Genomic DNA, 13169 nt, shown 5'->3' with positions numbered 1-13169 from the left:
ATCAATGAACCAAGACATCAGATCAGTAGGAATTAGTTTAGTCATGGCTGATGCAGCAAAAACAGATCAGACTTGGATGTATTAAATGTGGGTGGGCAGGAATGATAACCAGAGTAGGAAATTTTATGGGTTGGAGCCTCTGGAATGAGAGGTTCAGAAGAGGCATAGTGAGACCTTTCAAGAGCTTAACACAAATGATTGAATTACTACCAGGCTGTGATGAGCCACGCACTTTCAAGACAACACACTGGCCACCATGTTAGAGCCAGACACCATTGATTCCAACTCTACCAGTCAATAGGTTGTCTAGCATGGCACCAGTCAATCATGCTTACCTATTCTAGTTATCATTCTGGTACAGGAATGTTTAACAGATTGGCATCCAGTACAGTTTCACATCATCAGCCATGACTGAGCTGGTAAGAAGCACTTGGAAATCCTAAAATGAACCATAGGTGTTCTCTTGGGTTCTTGTTACTCACATGGCTCTGGTCAAATTTCAGTTCCATGTAAAAGGAATTCTATTAGATTTTATCTTTCAGGACTGTGATTCTCTTTCAAAAATAATGAGTAAAGGTAGCACTCTATCCTTCCACAAAAATGTATGTAAGCAGAGACACAGATATGATTTCCAGTTCTCCTATTACAGTTTCCTCTGTGAAATGCCCTCTTGTTCATTTCTGCATCCCCAGAATCCTAGAGCCCCATCTCATGCAGTTCACATGCCACCTCCTCCCATCAAACTTTCTTTGAATAGCTTTCCTGTTTCCTCCTATGAACTGTCACCATGTTGTAACACTTGGCTTTTGGTGTAATCGTGACATATGTTCTTACATCCCACTAGACATAGCTTCCTTGAAGGCAGGGTTTACTTCGCACCTTGGCATTTTGTACTCTATTCACCAGAGGTAGTGCATAGTGCATAGTACATTTCAATAATAGTTGGTGAAAGGATAAATAAAAATTATCAATGAGAAAGGAATAAATTAGCTTCCTCTGTGCTGCAATAATATAGTAAACTATCTTGTTCTGATACCAGCACCTTGAAGGAAAGGACCCACGTGAAAATGGTTATCATCTTAGTCAGCATCTTTAGAGCCATATGACTCTTAGTCCTTTCCCCACTGAAATGGATCCATTCATTGTTTGTCTTCAAAGGACTAGCTTTGCTCTTCCCTCTTCTTCCAGATTGGAACAAACATTATCCTCATTCCACTGAGAGAGGCTTGATTAGTAAAACAATGTTTCTAAGTAACGCATACATAGGTAGGGATAACTAGAAAGACAGGGAAATATGCGGAGTGGGGGGGTGGAGGAGAGAATATGGAAAAATAGGATGGTGAGGTAGTTCATTTATTGTGCCAACCTGGCCAATAAACACATATGGGGTTAATTGAAAGGCGGAGGGATAAATGGCTCGGTGAGCCTCGCCTTTCTAGTTCTCGGGTCTCTTGCTTTCTGATGGTCAGACTAGGGTGCAACTGCCTTAGCCAGTTCCCTGCTTTAGCTGGCAAGGCTCACTTTCTGCAAAACATGCCCTAGGAGAAGCCGCATGGACCTACCCTGATGCAGCCCTGGGTGCTGGAGCAGCTGTGTAGAGACCCCTGCCAGTGCTGAGATACTTACACACTCACTGACTCAGCTTTTCTCCTGTAGTCGGCATCATTGCGTGTGTTTTGTGAGATGGAGGAAGACTTTGTGGGTTGTTGTCGGACATATGGATTAATGTTGGAATTGTGGGCTTGGGCAGCACTGGGTTGGGATGTTTTCTTGATATGCACGTAACCTTCATATAAAACTCTCTCTTATTCATGAGTTTCTGTGGATTTGTTCTCTAAAGTACCCAGACTAACACAGATGGGTAAAGGAACTAGAAGGCAAAACATCACACGGCCATAGATGAATATGGAGGCAGATTGGTTCTGGCTCTTAAAGGTAAGAAAAGAGAAAATACCAAACCTTTAAACCCCAGTGATGTCTTCATTCTCTTTCGATAGATGATATTTTAGAATAAAAGATAAATTCTGCAAAAAGACACATGCTTAGCATTTAGACCACTGAATTCATTAAAGAGCAGTTGAGATTGTCCAGTAGGATTTGCATCTTAACCCTAACATCACTATCACCAAGATGTACCATTAGGACTGCCTAAGCACCTATCAAGTATCTCTGGTGACTGTTACAAGGTAGGATGCAAACTTTACACGAAGTGGTCAAACTCCCACTGCCATTGCATCATGCTGACTCACAGGGAACCCCTGTGGGTTTCTAAGACTGTAACTGTTTAAGGGACTAGAAAGGCCAGTCTTTTTCCCAGGGAGATGCTAGTGGTTTCGAACTGCTGACCATGTGGATTGCAACCCTGCCAGGGCTAAAAGCATTAATAATCACCATTCACCACTATATCTCACGTTAGAAGTCCTAAGACACTGTGTCTGACTATATCGTTTAATGTCCATAGCTATACTAGAACTATTACCAGCTTGGAAGACATAACACCGCAACCGCACAAATAGAGTCAAGGAAACCAGCAATAATGAAGGACCCGGCAACATTTTGCTCAATTATACATGAAGTTGGTATGAGTCAGCACCCACTTGATGGCAACTAAAAGCAACAATAAAATTTAGATAGTGCATGTGTTTTAATTCCCATTCTACAGATGGAAACCCTGAGATGGAGTAGCAAGAAAAGACCTTTTTAAAAAAATCACATAATCAGGAAGAAGTAAAAGTATAAAACCAATGGCTTTTGGGTTGCCTCTTCTCCATATCTTTCAGATCATATACTCATCGGTCTTCCCCAAACAACATGCCAGGTAAACATTCAGAGCACTCATGGTGTTTGGGGCAGCAAGAGCCTCATCAATGCTTTCTTCAGAGCATCCTTAAGCTCTCGGTTCCTCATGCTGTAGATTAAGGGGTTCAGCACAGGAGTGACAAACGTGTAAACCACAGACACTACTTGGCCCCTCTCAGGAGAGTAGCTGGAACTGGGGCACAAGTAAATGAGACTTCCACAGCCGTACTGGAGGAGGACCACAGTGAGGTGGGAGGAGCAGGTGGAGAAGGCCTTGTGCCTCCCCTCTGAAGAGCTGATCTTCAGGATGGCAGCCACGATGAAGACATAGGAGAGAGAGATGAGCAGGAATGGGATGGCGAGGACTGTGATGCTGACCACAAACAGAGTAGCCTCATGAACCCGAGTATCTGCACAGGCTAGTCTCAGGACAGGGAGAACATCACAGTAGAAGAGGCTGATTTCTTTGCTGCTGCAAAAGGGGAGTTGGAAGATGAGCACAGTCAATTGCATGGCCAAAATGCATCCCAGCACCAGAGCCCCGACAGCCAGTTGGACACACAACCGCCAGCTCATGATGAGAGTGTAATGTAGAGGGTGACAAATGGCCACAAACCGGTCATACGCCATGATGGCCAGCAGAACGCAATCCGTGCTGCCCAGGAAGATGAAGAAGAACATCTGGGTACCACACCCCGGAAGGGAAATTATGGTTCTCTCAGGGGACAGGACACTGGCCAGAGTCAGAGGGGCAATGGTGGAGGAATAGAACATCTCCAGGGCTGCCAAGTTAGCCAGGAAGAAGTACATGGGGGTGTGGAGAGAATGATGGATCCAGATGATCAGGAAAATGGATATGTTGCCACTGAGGCTGACCAGGTACATAATCAAAAAAACCACAAAAATCAGCATCTGCACCTCAGGGAGCTTGGAAAAGGGGCGGAAGTGGAAGTGAATCATCCCTGTTTGGTTTGCATCCTCCATATGCTCAAAGAACTAGGCCTGCTAATGGCACAGGCACGGCCCCTAAGAACAGATCAAAGTTGGGACATGGGCGTTAATGATGGCTCAACCATGCAACGCTTTGCCTCACATGTTGAGACTCCTTAAATCCAACCATCATTGTCTCTCAGCTGAATTCAGCTACACATTTTCTTCAAGAGTTTTGATTTGCTCTTGTTTTGCTGCAACCATTAGAAATAGTTTAACACCAAAATCTTAAGTCATTATATTTTATTCCCAGATTACAAACCCCTCTTCTCGTTCAGTACTTTCATTCCTTGAATTCTTGGGTATGTATAAGGGGTAGAGCCTATGAGTTGGACCATCTAGTTTCAAATCTCCAATCTGCCAGTTAACAACTGTATGATCTTGGAAACTCTGCTAAAACTTCCTGAGTTGACCTAATCATCTTTAAAACAGTGATGACAAGGCACAACTCTTAGGGTTGGGGTGAGAAGTAGAAGTGTCTGACCCCCCCTCGTAAACACTCCATAAATGTTAGCAATAATTATTAATACTAAGCTCTTCACCCTTGTTGCCTAAAAATATCTGTTTCTGTCAAGTTGATTCTAACTCACAGTAATCCTGCACAATGCAAGGTGGTACTGCTCTGTATGATTGTCTAGACTGGAATCTTGATGGAAATAGACTACCACAGTTTACTTTGAATCACCACCAACCTTTTGATTAGCAGCTGGGTGCTTATGTACTGTACCATCAAGGCTCCTTTTGATATCTCCAATTAGGCTTTTATCCCACATGCCATCCAATGGTCCATCTTTTTTTTCTATTTGTGTGCCACCATTACTGTCACTCTTCTTGATGGTCTGATCGACTCCCAATCCAAATGCTGTTATGGTCGTTGTTGTTGGCTGCCATCAAACTGAGTCCTGACTTAACCAACCCATGCACACACAAACACACTACTGCCTCTCCAGTGTCATCCCCATGATTACTTATGGATTGGATGGCTGTGATCCAAGGATTTACACTGGCTTATTTGGGGAAGTGGGTCTCTAGGCTTTTCTTCTTAGTTCTTCTTAGTCTGGAAGCACAACTAAAACTTTCTCAGCATCATAAGATGCAAGCGTCCATGAGATCCTCTAGCCATAAATGAACAAAGGCCTCCCCCAAGGAAAGTGAAAATGCCATACTTTATGAAATAACCACCATCTCTACTCCAGGATGAATTTGGCAAGAGGAGATCCCAAAATTCATTGATGCTGCTCAGTATCAGCCATTTGTCATTCTTGTTGGGTGCTGTCAAGTCCATCCCGACTCACAGCAGAGTGAAACAATGCCAAGTCCAACACCATCCTCACGATGGTTCTGTCTGAGTCCATTGCTGCAGCCAGCGGGTCAGTCCATCTGGTTGAAGGTCTTCCTCTCTTTTGCTGCCCCTCCACTTTACAAAGCACGTTGTCCTTCTCCAGGGATTAGTCTCTGCTAGTGATAATGCGTTGGGGTGCTATCCACACATCCAGCTGTTCGAAGCCAACAGCCAAACAGCCTGAATGCAAAGAAGTTATCTCTGTCAGAAACTTCTCTTTGTGGTGCCTTCAAAGAAGGGATATTTTTTGTGCCATGAAAAAGTACTATTTTGAGGTCAGGGCGAACTTCAAGTTTATTGATGGGACTCAAGTGGACATCTTCCCAAATCACTGAAGTTTTGCAACATGTTTGAAGGAATACTGCCCTATATAAAAACAAGGTTTTAGATGGATCAAATATTCTAAAGAAGGTTGGGAAAACCTCAAAGAGACACCAGAAGAGGAATGACTGTCAGCCTAGACAAATGGAGAAACTATCACTGAGGTCCAGAAACTGTTGGAATAAACCATAGAATTCCCACTGATGCAATAGCTATGGAATTTGGGCTCTTGGATGATTTCATATTTTCAATTTTAAAAAACCACACCTTGACCTCAGTCAACTTTGGGCTCGATCGGTGTGAAAAACATTGCTCAAAGATCAACCAACCCAAAGAGCTGATCTTCCATCAATCTTTTAGGCAAGATTGAAACTATTGTTCATGACTTTATAGAATGAATTGTTAGCAGGGATGAGTCTTGGATTACCCGTATGAGCCAGAGAACAAGTGTCCATCAAAACAAGGGCTCCGAAGAAATTTTATTGGCCTGTTAAATCCAAGGCAAAGATGTCAATTCTAAAGAAAGGTGATTCAATGGAATATGTAAATTATCAGACCTTATTCTTAGTGTCACATGCAAGTAAAATTTGGTACAGCAACAAGGATTCCCAGAAATTGAAGTCAAATTCAGAAGAAGATGTGAAAGGAGAGATATTAATGTGACATCAGATAGACCTTAGCTGAAAGTAGACAATGCCAGAAAGATGATTATGTGTATTATTAAGTATGAAAAGGCATCATTCAATTGTGTGGATCATGATAAACTGTGGATAATACTAAGAAGAATAGGAATCCCAAGACACTTCATTGTACTCATCTGGAACCTGAACCAAGAGGCAATTAATCAAACAAAACAGAGATAGTATGTGCTTTAAAATCAGGAAATTGTGTATGAGGGTTGTACCCAGTTACCATACTTTTTCTGTTTATATACTGACAAATAATCTGAGAGACTGCAATGGGGAAAAAGCAAGGCATCAAGATTATAGGAAAACTCATGAATAACCTGCAATGTACAGATGACGCAACCTAGCTAGCTAAAAATGAAGAGGATTGGAATCACTTAGTGATGAAGATCAAGGCCTACCATCTTCAGTGCATATTACCTCTCAACATAAAGAAAACAAACGTCTTCATAACTGGAACTCATGTCAAACAGAGAAAAGACGGAAGTCATCAAGGATTTCTTTTTATTTGAACCCACAATCAAACCTCATGGAAGCAGCAGTCAAGAAACGAAACAGCATGAAGTGCTGGCAGGAAATGCCACAAAAGACCTCTCTGAAGTATTATAAAACAAAGATGCAACTTTCAAGGCTAGCGTGTACCTCACGCAAGCCATGGTATTGTCAATGGCCTCATGTGCATGCAAAAACTGGACGATGAACAATGAAGACAAAAGAAGAATTGACACCTTTAAATTATGGTGTTGGTGGAGAATATTAAATACACCATGGACTGTCAGAACAAACTGTCTTGGAAGAAATACCACTGGAATGTTCCTTAAAAGCAATAACGGCTAGACCTTGTCTCACATTCTTTGTACATGTCATCAGAAGAAGCCAGTCCTGGAGCAGGAGGACATCATGCTTGGTCAAGTAGAGAGTCGGTGAAAAATGGGAAGACCCTCAATGGAATGGATTGACGAAGTGGCTAGAACAATAGATTTGAACAAGGCAATAATTGTGAGGGTGGTGCAGGATCGAGCAACATTTCACTCTATTGTGCATATGGATGTACTCAAGTCCCAATCAACTAGACAACATCTAACAACAGATAGCAAACATGCATTAACTCGGCTATAAAGTGATGGGTAGTACAACAATGACAGGGAGGTCAGCACAACATAAGCAAGGCATCAGAAGACAGTGGGAGGTATGCAAAAGTAAAAAAGCAACCACAACAAATACTGGTATGTACACAATCCTGCAATGGCAGTAATAAACCATCAGTGGATACCTAGGCAGACATGTAAACTGAACTTGTGTGGAATGGTGTATGGAAGTTTGTCAGAAGATATTTCTACAAATCTGAAGAACAGAATGGGGGCCACGTCTGACTAACTTTGACGACACAAGGGGAAGAGATAATCCAGTTCCACACCAGCCCTAGACCACTTCCTACAGGGCAGAAGCCAGATGTTCCTCTGCCCTCCAACTCCCTTTCCCGTATTCTAACACTAGCCATCCCTTCCACGGCACTCTATCCTTCTGATACGTTTAATAATCATGTGCCGTGGCCAACAGAACTCACAGCAATGCTCATGATTTGGTCCGTTTGTAAGGAAGTTAACAGTTTACAAGTCAGGATCAGAAAACACTGAGGATACAAGAATATTATTGGCCCCAGTACCTCTTCTCAGTCATGCCAGCAGACCTCTCTCTCTCTCTCTCTCTCTCTCTCTCTCTCTCTCTCTCTCTCTCTCCCTGGCCTTTGACCTCTCAGCTTTGTGGCCCTAGGGCCTTTGCTCTGTTTCAATGAGGGTTACAAAGCTCCTTTCAAGATTCTGATGTCATAAGGTACTCCGCTTACTCATTCCCTAGGCCCAGTAGCCCATCACACTGCCTCCTGATCTCTGCTGCTGCTCTGCTACCTCTGCTACTTTCCACCACCTGTTTTCTTGGCAAAAACCTTGGACTCACTTCCCTCTGGCTCTTCCTTTTTGGTGGGCATGACATTCTCTGTTCTTGCTTCTGACGTGGTTCACTTTATGCCCAGGGAATGTGTAACTGATCAATCCCCTTATTTGAAAAAAAATTCAAACTCACTACCCTCATTGATAGGGGCTCATAGCAAGCCTACAGCACAGCATAGACCTGCACCTGTGAGTTTCTGAGACTGTAACTCTTTACTGGAGCAAAAAGCGCCATCTTTCTCCCATAGCATGGCTGGTGGTATTCAACTGCTGGCCATGTGATTAGCAGCCCAAGTCTTAACCACTACGCCACCAGGGCTCCTAATCTCCTCATGAGTCCTGTAAATTCTATGTGCATGCACACACACAGACATTTGGTGGCAGTAACAAAAACAGTGAATAGAAGAGCCATACCAAGGAATCTTACTTCATAAGATGCATTTGTATATGCAACAGATATACATAAAAGTATATCGAACTTACAGGGGGAGAGTTATAACAAATACCTTGAGGGAATGAGTCCTGGGACTTGAGGGTTTCGAACTATAGACTCAGTGAAAACTAAGTCAACTGAGGCAACATAGTTCATAAAGACAAGGTTCTCATTACTGAGTTGCAGCTGAGACATTAAAAGCTTGTGAGTGGCCATCAAAAACAGAACTCTTGGCCTCTCCCTCTCTGGAGCAAGCTTCTTTATGAAAAAAAGTCAAAGACTCAATGAAATGCTTCATCCGAAATACCATGGGGCCACACAAACCACACACCTGAGGGCCAGAAGTATCAGACGGAGCTTGGCTTCCACTACCAACCTCTGTGTTCTGGATCACAGTAGAAAGACCTGGACAGAGAGGAAGGCAAAAATGTATAACAAAATCTAAATCAGAAAGAAAGAAAAAACAGATCTACTGATCTGGGAGTAACTGGTGGAACCCCCAAAACTGTGGACTGTAGACACCCTTCAAATCTAGAACTAAATCCTCTCCCAAAGATCCCCTTTCAGGGGGTAAAAAATAGGCCAATAAGGTAAATGATAACAACCATTAGGGATGTGCTCCCCAGAATAATCCACCAGTCAAGGCCAAAGGAGCAACTTTGACCAAAAGCAAAATTTAAAAGATTGGAAGGGACAGGAAAGATGGACAAATGGAAGCAGGGAGACCGAGAAAAAAGGTGGGAAGAGTGTTAAGATCATGAAAAGAAATGTACATAAATTATTAAATGGGAAAGTAATTTCTCCGTAAACTGTAACATTCAAACCATAATAAAAAGTGAAAAGAAATAAGACTATTTCAAGTTTCCCTGTTCTTCTCAAGTCGCCCTACTGCTACTTCCTCCATCACTCAGAGTTGATGAGCTCCAGAAAATAAATATCAGAAGCCTTCAGCACTCCTCACTCTTCTCACGAGCTCCGCACCTGTAACATTCTCTGCCTACTCATATATCCTTCCCGCCTTCCTACATGTTTCCATAAAAGTGCCTCTCCTCCTCTACAGTGTGACTTGAAGCCTCAGCTCCTCCTGCTTGCTTGGGGGTCAAGTGCCTCCATCTCCAGTATCTGCCTCTGCTCCCCTTCCTCAGCAGCCTATCTCTCCTGATTCAAAGCAACCACCCTCTCTTGGGACGTCTTCGACATGTCCTCCACCCCCAGTCTCATTCATCCACAATTGGGGTTTTAGTTTGTTTTGTTTCTGTTTTGTTGGCGTTTTGTTTTGTTTGTTCCTCAGCTCCACATCTCTTTTCTAATTAACGTTTGGACCTTTTCCTCTGTAAACTGATTCTGATTTCGTTCTATCCAGAGTTTTGTTTGCGGTCTTGGTGGTTCAGTAGCTGAATGCTTGCCTTCCGTGCAAGACTCCCACTTCTGATTCCCAGCCAATGCGCCTCAGGCATAACCTCTCTCAATGGAGACAACAGGGTGTCAGGAGAGCTTACAGACTAAGAAGCACTAGAAATACAGGTATGGCTATATACTGCTGAGCATCAACCATGAAAACCCAGTGGGTCACAATGGTCCACGGCCCCAGTGATCACGGTTTGGGACAGTATGAGGCAGTGTTTGATTTCACTATGGGTGTGGTCAGGTCACCATGAGTTTCAGGCTGACTCCCCAGGGGTTAAGAAGAGCAAAAACAAGGTTTTGCTGAAAGGCAATCTGTTCTTCCAGAGCCTTTAAAACATAATAAATTTATTAGACAAATGGAAATATCTTCTTTCTTTTTGTCTTCACCTAAGGAAATGAAGAGTATATGACACCTAGATTCACTTTCCAGTTCTAAGTCTGCTTCTCCTCAGGAGACAAAGGGGGCGAGACTGGGATCTTTGTCAAATGTTCTTTTCCTTGCAGTGTTTCATATCATTTTGCTGCTGCCCAATTCCTTACTAGTTGATGGTCAGGTTGGTAAACTCTGAGTTTCTTCTTTTTTTTTTTTAATTAAATCATTTTATTGGGGGCTTATACAACTCTTATCACAATCCACACACACATCCATTGTGTCAAGCACTTTTGTACATTTGTTTCCCTCATCATTCTCAAAATATCTGCTTTCTACTTGAGCCCATGGTATTCGGTCCCCATTTGTCCCCCTCCCCTGTGAACCCTTGATAATTTATAAATTATTATTTTGTCATATCTTACACCGTCCGATGGCTCCCTTCACCCTCTGGGTTTCTTCTTAATCAGGAAATTGAGGTCCAAAACTTATGCATGGGTCACTTTCAGGGCACCAGGACTTCCTGCTTGATCCCCAGCCACAGTGAAAATCTGTCCTTTTCTGCAAAAGGCTTTACATACTCTTCTGCCATCCACCTTCCCCAGGGACACTTAATAGGCCCCTTCATACATACATCCATTGTCAATAATTGACTGAACAGCTACTATCTACCCGTCACAGAGCGTGTAATCCAGAATGTAAGCAGAATGCACCGTAGCATCTAGGTGCCGTGCACTCTTCTTACAAGGGAGGGTGTCGGAAAGCAGTCCGATTGAGAGAGAAAGTGTCCCTCTTCTCTCATGTTCAGAGCATTTGTTTTGCAGATTTCCTGTGGTTTCTATGCTGGATATAAAATAGTGTCACTTTTAATCTTCCATTTTATGTGTAACTACACACCAGAGGTCAGGAAGACACAAGGTCAGAAGAGTGCATTAAGCCACTCCCTTGGTCTAAACCACACAACAGCCCCATCACCTGGTCTTCCTTTGTACCAAGCTTACCTTCTGCTCAGAGAGACCAGCAACCACATCCTTCCCTGAGAATGAATGAAGCCCAACATGGGATCTACTTCATAATCTTCTTCAAAAGCTACAGAGACATAATCTTGGGAAACCCAGCCATCCGGGTACTGTTAATTCTTGAATGCTGCCTCTTCACGAGGGAAGAATGGGAGATTACTTACAGAGATGGAAGTCTGGAATCTCTCTCAACTCTCATTTCTTCTCATCTCATATCTACAGGACTCCCTGCCTGCTTTGGCTCCATTAATCCCCACGTGGCTAACCTGGCTTCCAATTGACCATCCCCAGTAGGTCAATATTTCAGCACAAGCATGAATTGTTTAGGGACATGCTACTCTAAACTAGGTTAATTGCTACTAGATTCTGCTCTATTTTAATGACTGCACAAAATGTCTTTCTCTAAGGTTGAGTTAGTTTGACAAAACAGTTTTAAATTATCAAAGTAAGAATTATTAAAGCTCAGCCAACCTTCTCTGTTAAATCCAAGCCATGCTGATGCATAAAAATGCCTTCCAGAAAAGAATGACCCTGCTTAAAGCTCTTTTCTGAAACCTGGTCGACATCCCATCAATGTGCAAGCCTCTGTAATCCAGCAGGCAGCCTTTTAAGTGAGGAGTCAACTAAGTCCACATGGAAGAAGCACACCAGCTTGTGTGATCCAAAGACAATAATTACAAAATTCAAATATGACAAAGGGGGAAGTATCAGAACTTAAATTGTGAATGCACAAGTTGTAGAAGGCTATGGAGGACAGTGGGAGCCCAAAACCCATCTGCAGAGTATCTAGTCAGATTAAGCCTATGGCAGATCCCTCCTAGCCACAGTCAAGGGGCTCGAACAGCTTTACTACCAGATAGAGATCTTTGTACACTTGATTATGCTGGATGGGACTTGATACTTAGTCAGTTGACCTCCCTCTTGACCCAACCTGAATTTGTTGTAGGCGCAAGTATTTCTTTTCTTTTTTCTTTTAAGATCACTTTATTGGGGGCTCTTACACCTCTTATAACAATTCATACATCAATTATATCAAGCATATTTATACATATGTTACCATCATCATTTTCTAAACATGTACTATCTATTTGAGCCCTTGGTATAGGTTCCTCTTTTTTCCCTCCTTCCCTCACCCTCCCACCATCGTGAACCCTTGATAAATTATGATTTTTTATTATTTTCACATCTTACTCAAACCACTGTCTCCCTTCACCCACATTGCTGTTGTTCATCCTCCCAGTGGTGAGGGAAAGTTTGTGCATCAACTTCTCGCTTGCTCCATGACAAACCTCCACCCCTGGCTTTTTAAAATATTGATGGTGGTCTTTTCTTTCTTACTCATTATTTGTATTTTATCTTTATATTACTATTATTTTATCTTTGCCATTTTATTCTGTTTTGGTTTTTTATTATTTATGTTGGGTTTCCCAGTTTGTGACACACAGAAGGAGTAGATGCATGCATAGAGACAATAACTGGTGCAATGGTTTATTGGGGATGTGGGGGCAGGGTGGTGAGAGATAGGATGAGGGGATTTGGTGAGAAAACAGTGAATTCAGGAGGGGAAGGAAGCACTGGAACTGGTTGTGATTATGAATCTACGACTCATTTAAAAGTGATATAACCATGAAAAAAATGCAAACCTCCACTGACTGACAAGTGTTGGCTGTGCAATGGGTTCTTTGAGCCTAGCCCCCTGATAGCAGCACTTAATACTCTGGATTATGATCATTGTGCTACTTGTTGCTCCACCTCATGCCCTACCAGGCCTCCCACACCCTTCTCACCACCGATTTGGATCACTTGTTGTTCCCTTGTCCCTGGGTTTGTTAACACCACTTCCTTTCCCCCCA

General features: G+C 42.7%; 1 protein-coding gene across 1 annotated transcript; it reads right to left on the bottom strand.

The window, feature by feature from the left end:
• Positions 1-2835: 2835 nt before the first annotated feature.
• On the bottom strand, positions 2836-3783 carry LOC101638227 (olfactory receptor 10V1-like). The gene has a single exon (XM_004715014.1). The coding sequence runs from the start codon at positions 3781-3783 to the stop codon at positions 2836-2838; it is 948 nt and encodes a 315-aa protein (XP_004715071.1).
• Between the last annotated feature and the right edge of the window lie 9386 nt (positions 3784-13169).

The sequence above is a fragment of the Echinops telfairi genome, unplaced genomic scaffold, assembly GCF_000313985.2.
Source record: "Echinops telfairi isolate 266 unplaced genomic scaffold, ASM31398v2 ScPeMD7_7416;HRSCAF=8454, whole genome shotgun sequence".
Taxonomy (NCBI): Eukaryota; Metazoa; Chordata; class Mammalia; order Afrosoricida; family Tenrecidae; genus Echinops; species Echinops telfairi.
Note: the sequence above shows the minus strand (reverse complement) of the source record. Positions and strands in the feature narration are given on the sequence as shown.

Excerpts from the sequence above, each read along its gene's own strand:
- LOC101638227 (XM_004715014.1), bottom strand. The coding sequence starts at position 3,783 with ATGGAGGATGCAAACCAAACAGGGATGATTCACTTCCACTTCCGCCCC.